A 26,263-nucleotide genomic window follows, 5' to 3' on the forward strand; every position below is an offset into this window, starting at 1 on the left:
CTTTCTCTGCAGGGCTGCTCTCAATGAGTTCTTCTCCCAGTCTGTGCTCCTGTCTGGGATTGCCCCAACCCAGGTGCAGCACCTTGCACTTGGCCTTGTTGATCCTCATTAGGTTCACGTGGGCCCACTTCTCAAGCTTGTCCAGGTCCCTTTGGATGGCATCCCTTCTTTCTCTTGTATCAGCTGCACCACTCAGCTTGGTGTCATCTGCAACCTTGCTGAGGGTCACTACATCCCACTGTCCATGCCGTTGATAAAGATATTAAACAGTACCGATCCCAAGACAGACCCCTGAGGTACAACACTTGTCACCGGCCTCCACTTGGACATAGAGCCATTGACCACCACTCTCTGGGTGTGACCTTCAAGCCAATTCCTTATACACCGAACGGTCTACCCTTCAAATCCATCCCTCTCCAATTTGGAGATCAGGATGTCATGTGGGACCGTGTCAAAGGCCTTACAGAAGTCCAGGTAGATGACATCGCTCGGTCTTCCCTTGTCAACTGATGCAGTCACTCCATCATAGAAGGTCACCAGATTGGTCAGGCACGATTTGCCCATGGTGAAGCCTTGCTGGCATTAAGGGGCATGCTAGTTTATTTGGCTACCTATTTTCATAACACTCCAGGGTAAAGTAAATTTTTTTGAGACCTCTAATTCCCCCATTCCTGCTTTTGTTAATTTTGCTTGAAAATTAACTGGTGCATAGAAGATGTAGAGGAGAAAGTTAACACAGGCTAACAGATATAAACAAAGAAAGCTCATTTCTTAGAAAAAACAATGAAAGTAAAATATGTAGAAGTAAGCAATACTCTAAACATTCACTCTTTTTATGAACTGTGTAACTAATATATTAGATATTATTAGAATATATACTTATCTGCCACTGAAAAAATAAATCTACATTGTACCAGATGTTCATTTCAAAATTAAGAACATGAAGTCCACAGATAAGGTAATGTCATTAATTGCTGAGGACACCATTAAATTAAAAACAAAAAACAAACAAACAAACAAACAAACTCTGCCCAAAATACAAACCAAAGTGTGAAGTATTTTTAAAACAGATCATATAGAAATACAGAAACTAATGTCAGAGACAAAGAAAATCACAGCAATAAAGATTAAAAACAAACAAACAAACAAAAGAAACAACCCAAAGTCATGTGTTTAAAAGGGCATTAATTGAATTTGTCTACTGAATGGATTGCTCTTGTAGTCCCCCTCCAATGTATTTTAGCATCAAAAGAAATGTTAATATTCTTATGACAACTGTGCCATACATTCAAAATTCATTGCTTACATTTTGAAGAAGCTGTTCAAACCAATCATACCCTGTATCTCTACAAGCTGCAACCTAAAAGCAGTATTGAGAATAAACTGGTTAAAAAAGGAACCTGAAGAAATATTACTTCAATACATATATTATCTTTAAAGAACAGTAAACATGCATAGACACTGTTTTTTTGTTTTGTTTTGTTTTGTTTTTATGCATTCAGTACAATGATTTTGTATCTTTGGAGATTAGAAACCATTTTCTGCATTTGAAAAAACTTCTCATCAGGTTTTGTAGAATGACATTTTGTACAGATTAAAGCATAAATACAAGCCTGACATATCAAAAATGAACACGTGTGTGCGCGTATATGTGCACATACACACTTTTAATATAAACAAACCAATCTTTAACTCTCATTATACCTCAAGAACAGCTCACAAGTGCTCTAAAGTAGAATTAGTAGGAGAACTGAGTTAAGCTGAAGTCAGATTGCTTAACTTTCCAGTCTGGAAAAACGCATACTACACTATCATTTAGTAAAAATATTGAAAAGCAGGATAGAGTTTAAACACAGTTTAAAGTAGTGAAATGAGTACTTATTTGATCTTTATACCTTTGTTAAACTGATATGAAAACACCTCAGCACAGAGATTTTGCACAACACATTATCACTACAGAAGTATAAGCATTTTATTTGAAACAGATTTTTGAGACATGCTGTTTAATTCACTGCTCCTAGAAAGTATATGCAATTCTGCAGATATTAGTTTACTCTAGCTGACCCTGTATTTGTTAAAAAAGCTTATTAATCTTTCAAAATAAACATTATCAATTGTTTGAGGAAAATTTTCTTTTAAGAGACAATTTCTTAGCTAGGCTTAACTATATGCTGCTACTAGTATTTGCTGGAAAATGTTATACGTAATAGAAATTTGTTCTGTTAACTGAACAAGCGTTTTATACAACTTGAATATAATATGGTCCCAGTTATCATTGCCAGCATATTAGTGAGCATTTAAAGTTTCCTAAAGCTTGTTCCATCGGATGAATAATTCTATCATATATTCAGTGTCAGGAGATACATAAAGAAAACTATCTGATAAGTAAGATACTTGTATATTTTTTGCTTTCTAAAAGACTACAGACAATATTTCAAAGATACTAAAAACATAATCAAGTTTTGCGTGCAACCTCATTCAAATTTGTATAACATACCACATCAGTGATGTTTAAAATTTTTCTGGTCATTGCTTCTTTGTCATGGTGTGGAGTTGGAGTAAACCAGAGCTTCTGGAATGTCTCATTTACTAATTTCTGAAGGGAAAAAAAAAGTATTAGCAGAAATAAATAAGCTTATCTTGGCACATAGGTATTATCTCTAATATACCCATACAATAGATTTGTTGATGATATGTGCCTTTTCATGAGGAATTATTAAAACTAAGTGAGATCGTTGTAGAGAATGTTATCTGAGAGACCCAGGTATACTATTACAGGAGTTATACTGGCCTCTAAACAAGTAAAGTACCAAATGATCACTGGGAACTGATGCTACAGAAAATTGAGTTAAAACTTTCCTGCACTAATTTGCATTCCTCAGGAAAACGTAGTACCCTGAGAAAATAACAACTGAACACGATATTATGATTTCTATAGCAGAACTAGCAGCAGTGGTAGATTACTTTGGAGTTTTCAGAACAACTGTGACAAGGAGAGAACCCCAAGTCTCTCTAGCCAAACTTAGGAAGTAGGCTCCCTTCCAGTATTTTTGGATGGTGGAAAATATGGAACAGAATGAAAGTGAACTATATTATTCCTGCATTACTTATAAAGCATACAGATATAAGAATTTCTCCTCAACTACAGAAACATTGAAAATACATTGTAGACACTGCCTGAGGTTGTTGGAAAGGCAAGGGAAAGAAGGAGAGAGAACAAGGTCATTCTCCCTGCACAGCAGCACCTTGGATCCAACTTTCAGCACCTCGGATCCTACATCTCGATTAACAGTCTTCTCTGAAAGCCACTTGGCATTAATGTGTCTCGAGTGGTAAAAATATATGCTGAAACTTTAAAATTGCATATTTCATATCCCACTGGAAGTGTGATGCAAAATTATTACATGGGGAATGCTTAATTACCCAGATATTTTAAAATTATTTTGCTGAATCAAACAAAAACATCAGTGTCAGGTTTATGATTTATCATATAATCTTAATTTTGTGTCATTCTGCATACCCATTGCACAAAGAGTAGAATATGGTCACATAAGTAACATTTCAGGGGGAATAAGTGATTCATTAAACATTCAGAATTAATGCAAAAGAAGCACACAAATATTTCATAATGTTTTATATGCAGAACATACATATCTGGCATATACTAATGTCAAGAACTTAATTTTGACCTAAAGCTTATTTTGTTTGCAGAAAGGATTTTTATATGCCAATTTTACTTGTTAGAAAAGAGAATACCCAGAGACAATACTTACAAGCAGAAAAAAAATCCAGAAAACATACATATTTTTTAAAATCTTTTGATTGCCAGCAAAAAAATAATGAAGAAAACAAGAGAAAGAAAAACAAGTCAGCAATGTAGGAAGTCAAGATATTTGCTCTCTCAAAAAATTAAAAGTAAATAAAAATAATAAATCTTACAATGAAGCAATGAAATAGTGGTGTGTGTGTTTGGGGTTTTTTTGGTCAAAATATAGAAACACTAAAACAATGATAATTAAAATCCTGACAAATGTTTTATTCTACCTTAATGCCTTCTTCATCATTGACTCTCCGAATCATTTTCACACACATCTCTGTAATTTTGGGAAATGTTGGTTGTTCAATGCAGATATCCCTAAGTATCTTTATGACTCTTTTTCTGACACTGATACCAGTATCCTGTGAGAAGAAAAGTATTACACTCTTGAAAACAAATCCAACATATGAATTAATTTGTGTTATATGAACTAATATTTGAAGATGAACCAAGCTGACTTGCAAAACGTATTTAGAAAAGGCAGCTAAAATATTCTAGATTGCAAGGGCAGCATAACTTGTGCCACTTAACTGCAACAGTTCTAAAGGCCTGGCTGAGCACCCAGAATGCTGAAAATGCTTCCTCCGCTTATACCCTCTGATTTAAGAGCTCATGATGCTGCTAATGTGTAATTCCACTTCAAGAGCTTACAAGTTAGAAGTAATGATGCTTTAACTACTTTGTTGGAACACACAAGACCCTTTGCAGATCTGGACAGTAATACTTCAAGCCTTTGGACAAAGCTTATGGATAAGCCCTATGTAGCAAGTCTTTTCCATTTTCCTAGGCTTCATCTAAGGAGACAGATGAGGAGTTTCACTTCATCTGATCTTATTCAAAACCCGTTTAATCTGAATGGCAGGATGAATTATTTTATGCATGCTTATAAGCATATGAAGCTACCTATCTCTAAAGCCCTTCACAAACACGTTTTATCATGTAACAATAGCAAATGAGTAGTATTTGACTAAAAAGCTGCCTGACATGGATCCTAAAAGATAGTGTTATCTTATAGTTAAATTAAAATTGTATTTTATCTAAATATCCAGACAAAAAAAATACTTTTTGTACAAAAAACAACAGAAAACCTTTTAAAACGCTAAAACATAGCACAGAAAAACAAAGTAGTTTTCTCTTTCTTTTGGACTACAATTAGCAACTTTAGATTACTGTGTTGTAGATCTTTCTTCATCGTCCCACACTACTGAACTGCCTTCAGAGACCCGTATCTCAAACTTCAACATGTGGAATAATTCCTCGTTTCACCTAATTTGTGCCTTAACAATGGAATCAAAAGGAACATAATCCTGGTTCTACTGCAGTACAACTTTCTGATGTAAAAAAGACTCCACTGGAAACAAGTGATGCATTTTACAGGGTTGGTCTTACAAGGATGATGCTCCTTATTTAAAGCAATAAAATACAATTTACTCTTGGAGTGATAATTCCATATTATTAAACATATAAACTCTGTTGAAAACAAGTTTCCCAATGCCATTTAACTTATCATAAATATCACAATTCACTGTACCAATATTCTTTCAATCAGCATGTCGTAATACTGCTCAGCAAGCTGAGGACGACAGAGCACAAATCGGCCAAGCAGCTCCACAGCTGCTTCTCGTACACTAGTGGAGTTATCCATTAACCGTCCATGAACACCTCGTTGCATATCCAGCTAAAAAGAACAAATAAAACACATCCAAAATAAGAAATAAGGATTTATTTTAAGTGTGATAAAAGTATGCATGACAGATATTTCCTTTTTTTACCCTGGCTAGAATACTGGGGTCTACAGCAACAACCTCAGACAAACACTTCATGGCTTTTGTTCGAACAGCAATTGCATTTTCACCAAGTACACGCAGAATCTATTAAGAGAACAAAAACAAAATCTCAATTGCTTTGGGAAGGTAATAATGTTTAACACAGGCAAAAATGCACAAGAATAACATAAACTATTTAACTAAAATAAGAATAGCTGTCTACTAAAAATTGAATACATCTTCTCAGACAGTAAAGAAGTGCATGTAAATGATGTTCCATGGCACTGATGACTTGAGCATGGATATTTGATAGATCTCTAAGACTAGTCCAAACAGGATTTATACAGGGTCCATATGCTCACTCTATGTCCCTTTGTTTTAAACTCTACTTTTGCCATTCAGATGAAGCTTTCACCATGGTTCTTTTAACAGGAAAGTTGAATTTGGACACTGTAAATCTATGACTTGCTCCGTATGCAGATTAATATAAGTAATGAAACCTAAACCATTGCTAGAGTTCAAACATGTCACCATGCCAACATGCTAGTCCTCTTTTCCCAGAAAAAGGAAAGAAACCACACTGATCAAACAACGGCTTCCAAAGTGAGAGTAACATGCACTTGTGCAAGCAAATGACCAAATTGGCTTATATTTTCAAATCAAGATACATTTCCTGAGTTAGCACTATCAAATAAGCATGCATCTTACAGAAACTGTGAAAAAGATTTCAACATTTTGTAATTATCCTCTTACTGTGTACATCTAATATAAAGATTTTGCCATGTACATACACAGACAAAATAACATATGCACAATATGATGTATGAAATGCATACAAGAAAAAGAAAAAGAAGCACTTATGCCATCTGTACAGAATATGAAAGTATGTGATGTTACCATAGCCTTTTAAATACCTGTGCTCAATAATGAACAGATATTGCACAGTACCCCAAATGTGTTTGGAGTCAGAAACCGTTGTGTTTCACTGTACTAGGACTTTTGTCAAACCGAGAAGCAAGAAGGAAATGCAGAGACAGTGGAAGCAGGGACACATGGACTGGAAAGAGTAAAGGGATGTTGTCTGGATGTGCTTGGATGGGATCAGGAAAGCTAAGGCATGGATGGAACTGAGCTTGGCAAGTGATGCGAAGAATAATAGGAAGAGATTCTATAGGTACGCTGGCCAGGAAAGAAAGGCCAAGGAGAGTATACCCCGTCTCATTAATGAGAAGGGAGAACTGGTAACAACAAACATGGAGAAGACTGAGGTACTCAACAGCTTCTTTGCCTCAGTCTTCACTGCCAGTCAGGTTTCCCACATCTCTCATTTCCCTGAACCTGTAGAGGAGGGCTTGGGGAGCAAAGTCCCTCCCAATGTAAGCAAAGAGTAGGTTCGAGACCACCTGATGAAACTGAACAGGTACAAATCTATGGGGCCCAATGACATGCATCCCAGGGTCCTGAGGGAACTGGCTGATGGAGATCATGATGATGGGATCGAGATCATGATGCTGGGATTGAGTGAACCCTCAGCAAGGTTGCAGATGACACCAAGCTGAGTGGTGCAGCTGATACAAGAGAAAGAAGGGATGCCATCCAAAGGGACCTGGACAAGCTTGAGAAGTGGGCCCACGTGAACCTAATGAGGATCAACAAGGCCAAGTGCAAGGTGCTGCACCTGGGTTGGGGCAATCCCAGACAGGAGCACAGACTGGGAGAAGAACTCATTGAGAGCAGCCCTGCAGAGAAAGACTCGGGGGTTCTGGTGGACGGAAAGCTTGACATGAGCCGGCAGTGCGCGCCTGCAGCCCAGAAGGCCAACTGCATCCTGGGCTGCATCAAAAGAGGAGTGGCCAGCAGGTCGAGGGAGGGGATTGTCCCTCGATTCAATTGATTCAGTACTTAAAGGGGGCTTATATAAAAGATGGAGAACAACTTTTTGCTTGGGCAGAAAATGGGGGATAACGGGGCAGATAATGAATGACAAGGGGGAATGGTTTTAAACTAAAAGAAGGGAGATTTAGATTAGAGGTTAGGAGGAAATTCTTCACTCAGAGGGTGGTGAGGCACTGGAACAGGTTGCCCAGAGAAGTTGTGGATGCCCCATCCCTGCAAAGGTTCAAGACCAGGTTGGATGAGGCTCTGGGCAACCTGATCTAGCGGGTGGCATCCCTGCCCCTGGCAGGGTGGGTTGGAACTAGATTATCTTTAAGGTCCTTTCCATCTCAAGCTGTTGTATGATATGATTTTATGATATTCTGTGATATGATTCTGGCACAGTTTACCTGTGTCAAATAAATATCGAAGCTCTGGGCAAATGGCCTCATAGAGGCCAAGTAGCGAACAATCAAACATGCATCTTCATAGTCCACAGTATCAGAATTCATCCTGCAACAAATTCAATGCGTTAATTAGGACATGTTATACAAAACAACTAAAAACATCAAATGCATGGTTAAGAAATCAGCAGTACTGAGACATACTTTAATGTACTGAACTGAGATGGAGCAGTTTTAATGATGCTACGAAGAAACCTTTTCCGACTTTCTGCTCTATGCATGATTTTCCCTGTGGTCTCAACATCTTTTGTATGATGAGTTCCTTCAGACGAATCCTCATCCTTCTGAGATTTAATTGCTTTCTCTGTCTCCATAGTTGTATCACGGAACCACTGAGCTATATAAAACTTCCGAGAAAACTGGAGAGATACAGCAGGATGCACAGAAAACAAAAAACAGCAGATAGAGAAGAGGGAGATTAACTGATTTATAATGAGAGTGAGTCTAATACATCAATCATATTTTGGAAAAGACAATCAACAGTATGTTAGGGTGACAATTTAATTGAAACACTAATATACATGACTGAAAGTAATTTTATTCTGTAGACATGTTATTGAAATTATTTTTATATACACTCGCTATTAGAAAGCTGAAATTTACCACTAATGATGCATCGGTTTCTGTGTTCTCATCGAGATAATCTAGCAAAGCCTTTTGTAGCTGTTGAATTTCATCTTCTCCTCCTGAAACCTGTCAGGACAAAGATAGTTATAAAACAGAATATTGCTCAGCGGTAATTACCATTTGACAATCTGTATGTCCACATTTAAAATACAGTGAAGTTAGTTGTTTTGATAATCGCAGAACATTAACAATTTTTAAGCAATTACCTGTAAAGTGCATACAAACTGAATGAAATTAGACTTGGTGATTCCAAAGTCTAAAAAAAAGATTAAAAGCAGCATAAGACTGGTTTTAAAACAGATTGACTGATTTGATTAATTTTCCTTCTATGAACTTGCGTTAAGATCCTCCGTGAGAAAAAAAAAGGCTGAAATCAGACACAGACTGACACAAAGTTTAATCTTTAAAAATCATTGTTAGTTTTCTCACTAATAATAAAACACTGAAACAGTGACTTCTCGGGTGAACAAGGGATAAAAGGCAAAACAAAAGTCAAATGAAAAGGAATATGAAAATACAGACAACAGTAGAAAGGTATGGGAAACACAAAGAAATAACTTATCCCTTTGTAAAAATATTTGGTGTATGTGTTTTCAGGGATAAAGCACCTATACAGAGAAAGTGCAGCAAGTTTGCTCAGTTCATCTAGGAAAGAACTTACAGAGGTTGTCTCCAAACACCTCTGTACTCTAGCATTAAAGAATTATGTTCTCTGAAATTAAATTAAGTTTCTGTCAGTTAAAAAGGCTTGTGAACAAACATACCGTTTATAAAAAAAAAAAAAGCCACCTACTACATAAAGCCTATCTACAGAAGAGGATAATATTATTTTTTCTGTCAAGCACTTTTAAGATGCACAAAAAGCATTTTACATACAAAACTGTAATATGAGACAGGCTAGTGTATCACAATTGTAAATAACTAAACTGTATGAATGTTAAGAAGAGAATGTATTTTTTCTAAGAGGCTGTTCTTACAGGAAATAGGTATATCCTGATCTCTTAAATAGTTCTAGCCTATGTAAATGGAACAACAATCTTATATCTGACCAACAGACAATGTACTTCTCCCAAACAGGGATTACAGAGAATAAATCAGTATCAATGAACTTGTTCATTAGTCAGAAACTAACTTTCTCAATATTTACAAGACAGCATAAAAAGAAAACCAACACACCTTTTTTCCTTTGTATTATACTGAAATATGCAAGTCCTTGTAGTTGCTGATATTACAGCAGTAAAATGTTTTTCTTTTTTCCCCAAAATGAATTAATTCAAGAGTTTAAAACATGTATGTCTACAATGCACATAATACTGATATAGGTTCATTGACATACATTTGTAATATATATGCAAATTATGATTTAAAAGTCCAGCCTTTGACCAATGTTAAATTTTGTAGATAATGCGGTGGGAAAAAAAAAAAAAAGATGCTTGATGAATTCTAATTGCTTAAGTATTTTTGAGCAAGTAAAAAACAGAACAAACAGGGAAAAAACAGGGAAAAAAAGCCTGCAACCAATCATATTCAATATTGATAATAAAAGTAGAATAATTTCTGGCTTAAACTTCTTCAGCAACAAAATTCACAACTTATAAGCATCAACTTCAGCATGAACAGCACAAATTGGCAATCATGCCACAAATGCAGCACACATCAAATGCTTGCAAACATCAGCAAGTAGAAAAATGTACAGTTACAAGTCCAGAAGATCAGAATATAAAGAGATAAACTAATGAAAGGCATGCATAAGTGTTCAAATCAACTTGTCAATCTATGACAGATTTCAATAAAAAATATGTACTGTTTAAAAAAGTCAAAACAGAAGAGATTTTCTCCTAAATCTAATTATATGGGTCAAGAGTCAAAACCACAGTAGAAAACTATAAGCATCCATCAGTCACTGGGGAATACCGCAGTAACGATATCAGAGGGTAGAAGGAAACATCTAATAAGAGTGTATGTATTCAATTCATCAGGAAAGAACAATCTGTAGAAGTGTAAGTCCATTTCTGAACGGAAGCAATAATTTAAGTTCTTCCTGATGACTAGATCTGAATATGTCTGCCAATGCATCTTCTTATTTTCTTGCCATCTGAACAACATAGTGAAGCTTAGCTGTCATGTACACCTTTCCAAGTAGTTATTTGTTCTTATGTTACAAATCATTTATAAACAACACACTGTCTACCCTGACTAATGGTACTGTATAATTTATACCTTCCACAATGCATGGATGGTACTGTCTACCATCACTGATGCTACGCTTACTGAATATCTGAAAAAAACGCTTTTAGCACTCAATTGCCCAAAGCAATTTTATTTTCTGCAAATGCCAATGGCCTAGTTACCGCCCAATCCTGTTAAAAAAAAATAAAAATTCAGGTCACCATATTCATATGTATTTTTCTGGAATATCTTTCAATACCATTTTAACTTCCAGAGATAAGAAAAGAGAAAGGGATCCTTCTAAAATATTTCCCTACAAAGTCTGATAGAGAATTGTCAGAATCACTGCCAATGGAAGAGAATTATAATCCACATAAATGCAAAAATTATATTAAACCAGGAACATAAAGATTTGATACTATATATAGTACAATATTCTAATCGAACAAACTTATGGCAATTATCAGACTCATAAAGGACTAGATGAGCTTTGACTCTTTATTTGAATGCCTGTAAATTTTTGAAGTTGAAGTTTTTCCTCCAGCATAAATCTGTAACAGTCATCTTGAAATACATGCAATAAATCTGGAGTCTTTTTTAGGTAACTGAAAGGTAAATTTGGATAAAATGAATTTGATATGACTATTCAACTTCAGATCCAATCATTCTGATAGTAGTTAGTAGTTCAAAAAGAAACCTATAGGCTCCATAAGAAATGTGCAACTCCATATTTTTAAAAGGACACATAAGACCTGATGATTTTCTCATCAAACTATGTGCTGTAAAGAGCTCGAAAGCATGCATCACTTTGATAACTGTTGCTGCCCTTGCAGATTTGGAGACATTTTGATAATCTGCATTAGCAGAAATGCAAATGTACATTCTCTAATGAGATATACGTGCAAGTTCAGGAAAAAAAAAAAAAAAGCAAAGCAATACCAGCTATGTCACGTAAAACCTAACCTTACAGGCTTAAGAGTTTAACTCTCTAAATCACAGACTGGACGAGGTTGGAAGGGACCTCTGAACATCTACTCCAACCCCCCTGCTGAGCAGAATCACCTAGAGCATGTTGCGCAGGATGGCATCCAGGTGGGTTTTGAATATCTCCAGAGAAGGAGACTCACAACCTCTCTGGACAACCTGTTCCAGTGCTCTGTCACCCTCACAGTAAAGAAGTGCCCCCTCATATTGAGCCGGAACCTCCTGTGCTTCAGTTTGTGTCCGTTCCCTCTCGTCCTGTCGCTGGGCACAACTGAAAAGAGACCGGCTCCATCCTCTCGACACCCTCCCCTCAGATATTTATATACATTAATGAGATCTCCCCTCAGTCTTCTCTAAAGCCTGTATATGAGTGCCATAAGCCCCATTACCATTTTGTGACAGCAAATGCATACATACATATATAATTTTAATGCCTCTTAAGATAGAATTCAATGGTTGCTCCGTTATTTTCTCTGTACCGTCAGAGTAAAACTGGTTTTACCACTGTAATTAACCACTTAATATGATCATGAGGGAGATGGTGCAAGAAAGACAGCAATCAACTAAAATATGTGATACTTATAAATAGAATGCATTCGATTCAGAAATCTGAACAATGAAAACTGATTCTCCACATGCCATTTTTTTGGTGATGTTTTTATTTGTTTTTGTTTTAAACAAATCTTTATAATTTTCAAATATCTGAATGGATATATCTCAATCCAGCTCAATCCAGCTGGCATGGGATCTCTCACACACCTGTTTGAGGATTCTGGCTATAGGCCCTTGATCCATTTTGCTAGTGACTGCATCTTTCCTCAGTCTTGCAGCTACAGTTCCAAGATAGTCAAGTGACGCAACTCTTAAAGCCATTTCTGTTGATTTGTTACTGAACTGGTGAACCTAAGAAAAGAAGGATATATATGTTTTTAAATTATGTATTTATGCAACTGGGACTCATAGAATCATAGGTTGGAAGGGACCTTAAAGAACATCTAATTCCAACCCCCCTGCCATGGACAGGGACACCTTCCACTAGACCATGTTGCTCAAAGCCCCGTCTGACCTGGCCTTGAACACTTCCAGGGATGGGACATCCACAGCTTCTCTGGGCAACCTGTTCCAGTGCCTCACCATTCTCTGAGTAAACAATTTTTTCCTTATATCTAATCTAAATCTACCCTCTTTTAGTTTAAAACCATTACTCCTTGTCCTATCACTGCACTGCCTGATAAAGAGTCCCTCCCCAGCTTTCCTGTAGGCCCTCTTTAGGTACTGGAAGACAGCTATAAGGTCTCCCCGGAACCTTCTCTTCTCCAGGCTGAACAACCCCAACTCCCTCAGCCTGTCTTCATAGGAGAGGTGTTCCAGCCCTTTGATCATCCTTGTAGTTTAAAACCATTACCCCTTATCCTGTCGATACACTCCCTGATTAAAAGTCTCTGCCAATCTTTCCTGTAGGTCCCCTTTAAATACTGGAAGTTCACTATAAGGTCTCCCTAGAGCCTTCTCTTCTCTAGGCTAAACAACCCCAACTTTCTCAAACTTTCTTCATTCTTCTCACAAGACACTGTTTAAACTTATTAAAAATTCTAACTTCCATACACTATAAAATTATGTCATTTACTATTACACCACATATACACAATCTCTCTACAAATATGCCTGTTAGTTTTCTTTAAATATATACTTTCATAAAGTAAACTAGATGTCTAGTACAGGAGATATCCTTTGCAATAACAGAGATATTAACCACCATAATATACATTTCTCATTATTCACACAAATATAATGAAAGCTACATTTTTATCAGCAACAGGACCATAAAATATTTTTCCAAGAAACAGGTTAAATTACTGTGTAAATTACTGTGTAATACCAAAAAACAACTCTCTAAGAATATGTTAGCAAAAATGTTCACATTCTGTAACATTTCACATTCCATAAGTAAATGTACTATTATTTGTATAAAAGCAATCTACTTAATTGTTTTCAGGTTCTGTGCTAAATGAATAGTCCAGAGAAGATATTTAACATGAGCAATTACAGCTATTTGACTTTAATCTGAACAAATATTTGCACTTACTAGATGGTATAAAATGGCACTTTTTTAATGTGAAAAATGTCATGGAAGTGTAGAAGTGGACTTCTGTGAGAAAGAGTATACATACGACCTTTTCCAAGTTGCGTATCAATCATCCTCTGACCTAAATTTTAGTATTTATGTATTACATAATAGTGATACACATAAGAAAATCCTTAAACACTGCATGTATGCATCAACTATCAGAATGTATTCCTCTAATAGCTGAAACTGAAATGAGTCTTCATAGTTAAAAACAAGAATCCCTTACCAATAGCCTTCCTAATAAGCTAAGGAGCAACTCTGCAGCTGGCCATTCTGGTTTATTGACCGTGGAAAGAAGATCTTGAATGAAGTTCTCAAACAGTGGCCTATAATCTTCTTCCCCTTGTTTACTACCACACCTGTTTAGAAGAAAATGTATTATGTAAGCAAATTTAAGATCCATTTAAGCTTTTCTTCTGATGTAAACAAAAGTAATCCTATGTTTAACCAGGAAAAAAAAAGTTTTATGCAATTCTAAAAGAAAAAAACTGGAATATTAGCAGAAAAATAATTTTATCCAGTTAAGGACAAATAATTCAAACATTTATCACTAATTTTTCACTGCAGGGAAAGCAGCTAATGCAGGATAGTAGCATTTTTTCCCTCTAAGCTTTTTCATTTATTGTTTTGAGTTAAAGTCTGAATGAAGAGGATGAACAAGCTGGGTAAAAAAAATTCTGAACCTCAAGCTGTAGTCCTGTATTTAGGAGGTATTGAGTCTAGACTCTTTAAGTCTGGTCCAACTTATCTCAGAATGATATCTCAGTATTATGCTCTTCAAGGTTAAAATCAGAATGTAAAATTCAAAGGTAACATACCTGATAGTGTATCACTTACATATGACGTTCCTAATGTCTTTAACGATACCAGAAGTATGCAGAGAAATGGCTAGATCTCTAAACAGCTTCTCAGCTTAATGGTGGAAATTAACACGATAAAAATCTCAGGACTTTTTCTAAAAAAAGCTGATTGATTATTCAGGTGTGTGTATATATATATATTTATATATATATTTCTGTTCAGCTATTAACATTCCTAACTTTAGGTAAATTAATGTGATTTTAGATTTTTAGTCATTTTGATGACTGAATGAATCTGGTTTCACCACTTAAATATTTATTCAGCCTCCTCTTTTGTGCTTCAGATGAGTAACAGACACCTGATAAAAGGATCCTACATAAACTATCAGACAGATTCTTAAATGTATAAAGAACTCCCTGCAGAATTTCTGTGCCATAAAAGTTTTGTCCAGAGAGGAAGCTCTCTTAGGGAACTATAAAGTACATTGTTATAAGTAACTTTATCGGTTGGTATTTAGCATTGTGAAGTAATTAGGTTTGTCTCGAGGTGTGACAGACTTTATTCAGAGATGGTTTCATCAATATACTAAAGAATGTAAGAGTACTTACTTCTTAAGGAAAATAGAAAGGAAGTTTTGTGCTGTTCTCATGGCTGTTTCGTATGAGTTAGTAATAAGCACATCTTGATCCACCTAAAAATAACAAGATTTATTAGTCTAACATTTTAGCATACACAGAAATATGATTTCCAAATCAACATTTGTCATGCATCAAATAATTATGGCAGACAAAATTACATTGTCTGATTACTAGAGCACCATCATAAAACATTATACCCACAAGCACACAGTCATACCTGCACAAAAAAAATAAAGTCTCTTTAAAAATATCTTCCTTACTTTTTTGTTCAATTCCTCCTCTGAATTAGACTCTTTTTCTGCTGATGGTAAGTGCACAACACATTGAATAAGCTGCAGAACTAGTGCTGTTACCATTTGAATATACATAGGCTCTCCATCAGTGTCACTGCTATTTAACCTGTTAATATGAAAAGGACAGCATTAACACTAAAATAAAACAAAACTATTATTTTTGGTCCTAAATAATTTTTAAATTTAGGAATTTTTTACCACAGATAGAAATCTGTGTTCTAGACATTTATTTATTCATTTGCTTCTCTCTTATGAAGTGAAAGATTGGTTCTAACAAAAACAGTAAGTATTATTCTTAGGTAGGAGAAATGAACTGAAATAGCCCACAGATGACTATCAGAATATCTGTGAAGCTCAGTAGCTGAGAATCTACAGAAAATCTTTTCATATCAATTTTTTTTTAAAGCTGTCCCCTTCATGATAGTAGCCACAGATAGGAAATGCCCTTTAACAGACCAGAACTAGAATTCTATAGATGAATAGTGTAGTCACTGTGGGATCGAGATGGTGACTTCCTTCTGGCAAAGATCCTAATTCAAAGAGGGTATCTACCAGTTATGGTACTATGCCTACCACATTCCTATTTGCTAGATGTCTGATGATTGTAATCAAAATGTCAAAAAATATTAGGCATAAACACTCATGTTACACATTAGGGTCACTGAATTCTACTTAAAAGTCCCAGTGCATTTATTTTACTGGATATTTTCCTGTTTATCCACCCTGGATCAGCTAACCTATTTCATTGGCATTTGTCTGTCTCCAGGGGAAAGCTGCATGCAAGCAAGGAACTAAAGCGATGCCAACAACAACAACAAACGTTTTAGAATCATTTAAAGCTTCCAACCCCAATTTTAACTGAATTCCAGTTCAGGTCAGATTCTCTCCCAGATTGGACCTGAATCTATTATTTAGAAGATGCACTGAAGTCCAGCTGAAGCACTTAAAACACAAAGTAAACTGAGCAGTTCCTAAATGAAACTCATTCAAAGGAGTATTAATTTGTATTCCTGGAAAGAGTATGTCCTCAAAGAAATTCACCCAGAATTCTCCTATTAAGTTTTAGCAATGAATTCAATAGCTTCATATAAACAGAATGAATTTTGCAACAAAAACCCCTTTGAATGCACACTAACATTGCACTCGTTTACATGCTTAGTGAGAAGACTAACAAGATATTTCAATTATTTTTGTAACCAAACATAAATATGATGGCATAAGAAACGGTGACTATTACAAGATACATTTGTCAGGAAACTCTACTCTCACTATAGAGATTTTGAAATATCAACCAGCTTGTAAAGTTGCAGATTTTTTAAGAAATGTTAATGCTGAAACCTAAAATCCCACATGTACAAAACTGTAAGTGCTTCCCTCTACAAGTTAGCAATCTATGTCAGAAATTACCTGAAGTTTCTCAAACTCCTCTTGCTAGTTGGTAGTCTCGCAAGGGAAGTGAAAATTTCTTCCAGTATTAGCTGTCTATGTTTTTCATACCTGGAGAACACCTATTTAACAGTCACAGGATTGTTAAAAAATATTTATTGTTACATTAGATACCGTTTGTTAAATTTATTTTTAAAAGTTATATATAGTAACATACACTTCACATGACACAATGCACACCTTGTTTTTAATGTATTACTTTGTTTTTTCAAAGCAAGCATTTATTTATAAAATATATAAAAACTTTTTCAAATAAAGATTTTTAAAATCTTCTAACAACATAAATGTGCAATAGCTCTTAAAAATACGATATATTTTAAAGATTTCTGTCAATGGTAGAAATATGCCATATAAGAAAGTCAAATAGTTACTTCATATCTTAGTCTTTAATATTTGCCTGACATGAAATATTCTTTTAATTTATGGGGTCACGGTTGTAGACTTTGCTTCTTTTTGTTTAGGCAGAATTCCTTTTATAAATACTGGAGCATATCATCCTTACAAAGATGGAAAACGTCCACTTGAACAAGCACATATATGTTGCACTGCATTTTTCCTGAAATAATATTTTATTTGATTCATGAATTTTTCATATACCTACCTCTTCCAAGGAAAATAATTTATTCTATTATAAAAGTATCCTGCTGTTGTATAGCTTATTCCATTGCATAAATTCAAATCTTAACAAAGGAAATGCAGAAAATCATATTGTTAAGATTTCTTACACAAGAAAGGACAGGTAAGAGAAAGGGGTTTGTGTTTATACTTTAAACCACATAACCATAATTAAGTTCCTTGCTTAAGTAGGCTTCCTATAGAAGAAGAAACCTCCTCTGCAAATAGGAGCAGCTCGGGTAGATTTAATACTGTTCCTAGATTATGATACCGAACTGCAAAAACTTGAGCTCTAATTGTCTACCAGCAAAAATACAGCCTACGTAAATGTCCTAATAACTTTCGGATGTACAGGACCATGAAATCACAAAAAAATTACTTACTGCAGTCACTAATTTGATGGCACATAACTGTAGCTCACTGACATTTTCTACAAAGAAAGGTGTTATTCCCATAGATGATACCTATGAATGGGCAGAAAGTATTCTAAGTATATTTGACAGGCAAACTGATATTCATGCAATTTTACAAGCAGATTATTTATTCAGTAGATAAGGTATTCAACAACACATTACTTCATATTATTTGCAAATTTAATACAATTAGGTTAAACTTTTTCTTAGGTGTACAATAAAAACCATTAAATATTTAAATATGAGATGTTCTTTTCCTGCAGAAGAGAACAGGAAGATAACATACTACACAACAGACTAGTCAGTCTAATGTTAACCATTAAAAAAGTTTGTACCGATTTTATATTTCATGTCATTGACATAATCACACTTTACTGTCCCTCTGGGAAAAAATAAAAAATAAAACAAAAATCCCACAACATTCTCAGACAGAAATTCTTCTGATAAAACTTACCTGAAGAATAGTTGTATCAGTAAGAAGCTGTATCTCTAGCAACTCTGACAAACTGCTGACAATGTCACAAACTTTGTTATACAACATCACTATAACTCTTTGCTTGTGGGTGGAACACTTAGCGCGTTTTGCTTTTGAACTTAAAACACCACCTAGAAAATCAAAATTATTTTCATTAATTTTTTCAATGTTTCAGTTGCATCAAATACTAGAAAGATGATCGTTTTCTCAAAAAATGTCCCCCTAACAATTACACGACAGCATTGTGAATACAACTGTTTACAGAAAAAAAAACTAGTAGCAACAGCTGGAAAGCAAGGATTTCATATGACATTAATTTTTCATAATTGTTCTGAATTCTAGATCCAAAATTTTTAAAACAGTTCTTGAAGTTGGACACCCACATCTGATTATATATATATAAAAGACAACAAAATGCTAAATGCAAAATAATTTTCACTGAAATAAATCATTATATAAACAGAGATTATGACTATAAAGTGACTTTTTCATACATATAATAACTATATGCACAAGGCAAACCAGACACACTTCTAAATAGTTTGGTCTAAATGGCACTATAGTTATTGCAGTAAACCTAAATATTAATACGACTAAGTTATTTAGGGGATGCACTTAAGTCATTGTTATTTTTCTCTACATTTCATCATCCTCAAAATAACAGAAAACATTAACTCAGGTGTTGTATGTGTTATCAGAGAACTATCAGTATAAGAGTTGCATATAAAAATATTCAGGGAAGTCATATAACTTGTATCATCATACAATAGATTAAAAAAAAGGAAAACATAATTGAGATCAGCCCTGATGAGAAGGACCTGGGGGTGTTGGTTGATGAGACGCTCAACATGAGCCAGCAGTGTGTGCTTGCAGCCCAGAAAGCCAACCGTATCCTGAGCTGCATCAAAAGAAGCGTGGGCAGCAGGTCGGGGGAGGTGATTCTCCTCCTCTACTCTGCTCATTTGAGACCCCAACTGGAATACTGTGTTCAGCTCTGGGGCCCCCAGCACAAGAAGGACATGGATGTATTAGAACGAGTCCAGAGAATGGCCACAAAGATGATCAAGGGGCTGGAACACCTCTCCTATGAAGACAGGCTGAGGGAGTTGGGGTTGTTCAGCCTGGAGAAGAGAAGGCTCCGGGGAGACCTTATAGCTGTCTTCCAGTACCTAAAGAGGGCCTACAGGAAAGCTGGGGAGGGACTCTTTATCAGGAGTGTAGTGATAGGACAAGGAGTAATGGTTTTAAACTAAAAGAGGGTAGATTTAGATTAGATATAAGGAAAAAATTCTTCACTCAGAGGATGGTGAGGCACTGGAACAGGTTGCCCAGAGAAGCTGTGGATGCTCCATCTGTGGAAGGGTTCAAGGCCAGGTCGGACGGGGCTTTGAGCAACATGGTCTAGTGGAAGGTGTCCCTGCCCATGGCAGGGGGGTTGGAATTAGATGATCTTAAAGGCCCCTTCCAAACCAAACCATTCTATGATAAATATAATGTGAAAAGATTTTTCAAAATCTCTGAGCATACTAACCACCATGAGGATCCACTCTATATACAGGGTCATATTGAGGATAGAGAGTGTTCTGCAAATGAAATTTTGTGTATTGAATAACTCTTTCTATTACATCCTCAATATATACGGCTTTAGGCATATTTGGCGATGTCATAATATTGATAGCAGTAAGACAAGCATCAGCAGATTTTGTCACTCTCTCCATAATAAGATCTCTCCATAATCTCTCCTCATCTTCAGTGTCATTGTTCTGTAACAGGCAAGAAAAGCAGGATAGTGTGAACAAAGAGTCAAATTTTTATCCTTACCAAGTACAATATAACAGTAACATTTTAATATATATCAATGGTAAGCACTATGAAGATTGCAACATTCTCTACTTAAGACTGATGTACCTTAGGCAAAATCTGAACATTAACATTTTCCTCTAACGTTTTCCTTAGTGCTCTATGTATGCTGTTTGCTGCTTTGACAAGTCTAATTTTCACCACTAGAGGGAATTCTCACAAAATAAGACTGTTATAAATCACATGAAATTAATGAGAAGACAACTTTCTCCACAGACTGACTCATCTATTACCTATGGGTTTAAACTATGTCTTATCAAATATGACCATTTAAGTTTTAGCACTGGGTACATAATTCCTGTATTTCTGTGTTTGTACAAGTTATAAAAACAAACAAACAAGAGGCTAGTTATGAGTATGCTGTTGGCTTTCCTTGTAAAAATAAGGGGTTGGTAAAACACTAATTTCTAACCTTATCAACTTTTTTCCCTTGAATCTAAAAGTATTGCAGTGCATTACATATATGGTAAAAAATATATATATAAAAAAAAAATCAACAGACACCTGCAAATCAAGAGATCCCTGTAAAACTATTCCATGCAAGAAATTTAAGTTATTTGTATCTTGCACAAAGGAGGCTTTAAAAATACAAACAATTAGTTTTAAAACCTTTCTATTTTCTTGCTCATTCATCTTGGAAATAAAAAGAATCTGCAAGTGCATTTTGCCTTTGAATAATACCCTGACATGGAGGTAGGTTATCTTCACTGCGCTGTAAAAATAGTATAAATTTACTCCTTAGCAGAAGGTTTCTTTGCCATAACGATCTAAATTACATTTAATAGGTTTTAAGAAAAATCTAAAACTTGTTTGGCTAAAGATTGCTTCTTTTTTTAATTGAAGCTTTGTCTCTGAATTGCAATCATGGGAAAATTTCAATAAGTGCTTAGTAAACTTGAGTTTTACTACAGAAAGCTAAAAGAAAAATATCACTTTAAAAGCACTGGCAAAAAGGCTCAACCATATTGCAACAGAGCAGGAAAACCATCACCTTTTCACTTATTTTTCATATTGCTAAAGACATTCAGAACTGTATAGTGAAACTTATTTTTTAGGTAGTCCTGTGTGGAGTTAGGAGTTGGACTTGATGATCCTTCCAACTCAGGATATTCTATGATTTAAAATGCCTCCTCAGTTCTTAATGCTCAGGGGAAGAATATGCTCTGCATGAAAGCTGTACTTTCTTCTACTGTGTAAGGGAAGTTTTATGGACAACTAGCAAAGAAATTTCCACTGGTGCAAGTTATACCAGTTACCACAAATACTTAAGGATGAAACAATAATATTTAAAATTAAGTCAAGAGACAACTTGATTACTCCCAATACATCTGTTTGTTAACAATACTATAGTAAAATGTTTAGTACTGAAAGAATATAATCAATTGAATTTTAATTCTAATCTTAAAATTTGACAATCTGTTAATCATATACATATAAAATCAGAAATTCCTTTCACACACATGCACAGTATTTGAAATTATCACTAAATGGGACTCAAGTGAAGAAAACCCTATGCTGAACAGTGGTATGAAATAATCTAATTTGAAACTCACATGGTTAAGTAACGTAGAAAGCTTTGATCCATCTTGTATATTCTTCTCCAAAATATTCAGGACCTTTACCATTTTATCTGTTGAAAGCTAAAACAAGAAAACAAATCAAGCAACTGTAGACACACAAAGGCTTCCAAATTGCTGAAAAGATGTCCATGGATGAAGGATAGAAAATGTTATGTAATTCCAGCATTAAACTTAAATCGTAAGTACTTTTGAGATAAGGATCAGATCTTGACTTGTCAGTTTCTGACACAGCACGACTGAGAATGCTGATAATAACTAAACTAGTGAAATATGTTCTAAGATTGCAATCAAACTGCATTTTTCAACCAAATCCATAGGAAAAGGTTTAAAACTGCATATCTGCAAATAATGTATAGTTATACACTCTTGATTCTAGAAATTGAAATTTACCAAAACCAAATATGAATCACTAATTCTAGCTGACCATATAGAACTTAGAAGACAGTCCAAACCTTATGGACAAACAGAAACAAAATTAATTGATATTTGAGTGCTAATACAGAGGAAATGTATTCTTAGTAATCTTGTTAACTTTGAAAAATTAGCATGTTGAAAAAAAGTAACTCAAACTCGCTTACTGATGTTCTACAGAATTACAATCAAATAATCTGTAGAATATGCTGAACTCCAGAAGAACCAGTTTCACTCATACAGATAATAGTGGTGCTCACCTTTAGAAGCAACACGTTTCTGACTTTATGTACACATGTATGTACAAAAATTAGGGAATAAAGGTTATGGGTGAGAACTATCAAGAAGGCAAAATACTCAGGTTGAAAATATCCTGCAAATGAAGGTAGGGAGGACTGAAGAAAAGGCCAGGAAGAATACCTAAATCTTGGGTTAAAGAATATCCTTCGGAGTGACTTGTATAATAAGTGGCTTCACAGACATTTCATAAACATAGTAAGTGGTCAAGAGCAGGCAGAGTTAAGAGTGTAACATAAGACTGCCCTAAGCCAAGAGTTCTAGGAAGATAAGGAAAGCAAGAACATTGTTTCTAGAGGTGTGATACCAACAGTTTGCACCAGCATAGAAAATTCCCTTGAACCAAAGTCAGGAAGAGTATGACAAAGAAACCACAACATGTAGTCTACAGAAAATGAATCTTATCACCTGGGTCGTTAAATCTTTTAAGTTTGAAAGGGTTTTCTGGAGAGAGGGTACAAATACGCAATTCAGTATGATGCTAGATGAACATCATATATTTACAATGCACTGACAGATTATATTAGAAAGGGTGGATTTTTTGACTTTTCTGATAAGGTCTGTTTTACTATGGTTGCTTAACACTAGCTGTAAGGAACAAAGACTATAGATTGATGTGCTTTTGTGAAAATCGATTAATAATTTTAGATTTTACTGCTCAGACATTTGTGTTACATATTGGTACATTGTGCTCTCAGTCACTGCCGACACTGAATGTTATTACACTAGATATGTGCTTTTTGTATATTTAACAAAATTAAATGTTCAAAAGATGTAAAGACTATGAAGATGTACCTTGTCCATAATGCCCATTGCCTTGATTTTTGCAGATTCACTACCCAACTCGCTAAGCTGATGTTTTCCCAGTAGCAATTCCTGTGGAATCTCATCATCATCGCCTTAAAAAAATGAAATAAAAAAAATTGTCACATTTCTAATAAGACTTCAAAGAAGCCACTATTTACAGCTAAGATGAAAAAGCAAACACAAGAAAACTTGTTAAAGTACTGATTTTACATCTAACGAAGACTGACGGCCATGACTTTTGGTTGTTAAAATGACTCTACTTGTTCGATATGATTGATCATGTGCTCTGAAATATCATTCAACAGCCTAACATCAAAATCCATTTATTGCAGCTCTAGCATTAAGTACCACCCTCATTTCAGTAAAACAAATCTTAAATGATTGTAGTTCTAATTCTGAAATTCAAATCTTGGTCAGAATAATAGATGAAAAACACATATATCTTGGGATACACTGTGTTCTAATCACAATTGCCCTTACAAAAAAAAAAACCACATGACATTAGAAGACACTGAAATCATTGGTTCGTAATATGTTTCACTTTTAAATCCAAGGGTGTAGACATGATTACTTTAAAAACTAGTCATTTGTTTATTAGGTTCCTCCCCTTGTTCTAATACTGTGACAAAGATGGTAGGAAAGAAATTATACAAATGCTCCATTATCCATTTCAATTGATAGTCATCTTGGTCAACCTGAACTACTTTACTGGACACTGACACTAAGCTGGACGATTTTCCAGTGAAAGGGATAAGGAGTACACATAGATTCAGTGTCTCAGCCATAAGTGTACAAGCACTGTGGCAAGGCCACAGCAGATGCACTCTAGTAGACTATTATTTCTCTCATTATGATTTATGACCCTTTTGGATTTTGCAGGAAGGAGGAAGGAAGATCATCTTCCTCTAGTAGCAAGTGAAATTGTAAAGGTAAAGGCTCCTGCTACTCAAGGTGGAAGCCATATAAACACAATATACCCTAGCATGTATCACAGGCAATTAAATCAAAAAGAAGGAAGTCTGAAAATACTGAGATGCAATTTTTTTTAGTGTTTCTTGTATTTCTAATTAGGGGAAGCATTTTGAAACTTTCTGACATGTTACCAAAAGCTGTGAAATCCATGTCTTCCAGATTTTCCAAAATATTTTCCATTGAAGCAGTAAACCTTTTAAAAGTTGAAGAATCCATCATTTCTGGTGGGAAAAAAAAAGTATATATAATTATTTTTATATAAAATACATAAAATCCAAACTGAAGAAAATAAGTCTTCTAAAGTTACCTTCAGGTGTTAGTTTAGGTTCATAAGCTTTCCTTTTCTTTTGTTTTTCTTTTTTCTTCATTTTTCTAGCCACTAATTAGAGAATAAAGAGTGAAACAAATACTTTCTGGAACTGAAATAAAGGATTATTTACATTTCTCATGCTTGTATTAAATACTGCATATAAAGATGCTTTTTAAAGCATTTTAAAATGTTCAAATTATTAAAAAAAACGTATTGTTTTCATAATTCTAGTGTATTTTTAAAGGATAACGATCAGTTACCCTCACTGAGACTAGGAGGAGGAGAATAATCATCCATATCAGAGTCATCGGGACTACGATTACGGTAACGGCCACTACCAGAAGTCCTCCTTCCTTCATGATAATGACCACTTCTCCTGTGGTCACCAGAACTTCTTCTGTCATGTTCTTCATATTCCCAAGTTTCATCTCTATCCTTTTTATGTCTTTTTCGAGAAGCTAGAAATGAAATGCATTTTCATTATAAGTATAAAAATTCTATTTTCAATAGCTCAAAATTATACATTTACAAGTTAAACATTAGCATATACATGTTCCATAAAACAAGTGAACACTAAAACCATTATATAAAGTTCTGTTATGGCATTATTTTAACAATTCAATTTGAATTACATGAAAACCATGCCTGAAATCACCAAAGACAACAGCAAACACTTTAAAATATAAGTTTAAAGGGCACTTGTCCTTTTAAACAAAGGAGAATAGAACAAAATAAAATAATTTTCATCCTTTCCTTTCATAAGAGAACATTGAGATAATTTCTTCAGTTATGTAATTGGGTCTATTAATAGGCATCCATGTTACAATTCAGTGTTTGCTTTGCCTATCACACAGGAAGTTCCAATGAGACTTAGCAACCTAGCTGCTTAAAGATATTCTGTTTTGCCAAGACACCCCCAAAAAATTGTCTTGAAATATATATTGTAGTTAATTCAGTGTAAAGGAGAAAGCTGCAGTCACAATTCCAAGCTAAACAGTATGTATACACCACTGAAAGTTATTATAACCAGTTTTCAGTCAGGACCAAAAGGCACAGCAGAAATCAGTGTTGAAGAAATTGGGATAAACGTTCTCTATAGAAACAGAGATTTAGTGGAAATAAGATATCGGGGGAGGGGAACTGAGTTCTCTGTTATTTTCAAAGATAGTCTCATGCATCTTTAAGGGGAGAGGGTGCTAAGAAGTAATAGGAAAAGGATATGGATGAGGACATAGCTTCATCCATGAAAGTCTCTACTATTTAATGTAACAGGATAACTGGGGCTAGCAAAGAGATGTCTAATACAGACTGTGCTGTGAAGATCAAAATGTCTCCAAAACATTACATTCTAGACTAGCAGAGTATATTATTCTTGTGAACTGGTATATAACAGCCCTTACATCTGTATGTGTTTCTACCAAACTCTCCTGAAGTTTAGAGAGGTATGAATGTGTACAGGGTTGTTTCTGAGCAAAATGGCTCCAAGCATTTATACAGAACTGGAACAGAACTGAC

The 26,263-nt window shown here is 35.0% G+C and overlaps 1 protein-coding gene across 5 annotated transcripts in view; it reads right to left on the reverse strand.

Annotated features, from left to right (window-relative positions):
* The window catches only part of LOC121062899 (nipped-B-like protein), a 222,442-nt gene that overhangs the window by 16,350 nt on the left and 179,829 nt on the right, over window positions 1-26,263 (reverse strand). For all 5 annotated transcript variants that reach the window (XM_040543198.1, XM_040543196.1, XM_040543197.1 and 2 more), the window contains 21 exons: window positions 25,009-25,206; window positions 24,746-24,817; window positions 24,570-24,659; window positions 23,455-23,558; window positions 21,925-22,011; window positions 20,043-20,274; window positions 18,491-18,642; window positions 18,007-18,087; window positions 16,970-17,070; window positions 15,530-15,668; window positions 15,240-15,322; window positions 14,057-14,189; window positions 12,462-12,605; window positions 8,526-8,615; window positions 8,067-8,281; window positions 7,869-7,971; window positions 5,590-5,688; window positions 5,349-5,495; window positions 4,045-4,179; window positions 2,498-2,596; window positions 1,307-1,360 (listed from right to left, as the gene is read on the reverse strand). In XM_040543198.1, coding sequence (XP_040399132.1) covers window positions 1,307-1,360; window positions 2,498-2,596; window positions 4,045-4,179; window positions 5,349-5,495; window positions 5,590-5,688; window positions 7,869-7,971; window positions 8,067-8,281; window positions 8,526-8,615; window positions 12,462-12,605; window positions 14,057-14,189; window positions 15,240-15,322; window positions 15,530-15,668; window positions 16,970-17,070; window positions 18,007-18,087; window positions 18,491-18,642; window positions 20,043-20,274; window positions 21,925-22,011; window positions 23,455-23,558; window positions 24,570-24,659; window positions 24,746-24,817; window positions 25,009-25,206 — 2,558 coding nt within the window. The remainder of the gene's footprint in view (window positions 1-1,306; window positions 1,361-2,497; window positions 2,597-4,044; window positions 4,180-5,348; window positions 5,496-5,589; window positions 5,689-7,868; window positions 7,972-8,066; window positions 8,282-8,525; window positions 8,616-12,461; window positions 12,606-14,056; window positions 14,190-15,239; window positions 15,323-15,529; window positions 15,669-16,969; window positions 17,071-18,006; window positions 18,088-18,490; window positions 18,643-20,042; window positions 20,275-21,924; window positions 22,012-23,454; window positions 23,559-24,569; window positions 24,660-24,745; window positions 24,818-25,008; window positions 25,207-26,263) is intronic.

This window comes from Cygnus olor (assembly GCF_009769625.2).
Source record: "Cygnus olor isolate bCygOlo1 chromosome W unlocalized genomic scaffold, bCygOlo1.pri.v2 SUPER_W1, whole genome shotgun sequence".
Classification (NCBI taxonomy): Eukaryota; Metazoa; Chordata; class Aves; order Anseriformes; family Anatidae; genus Cygnus; species Cygnus olor.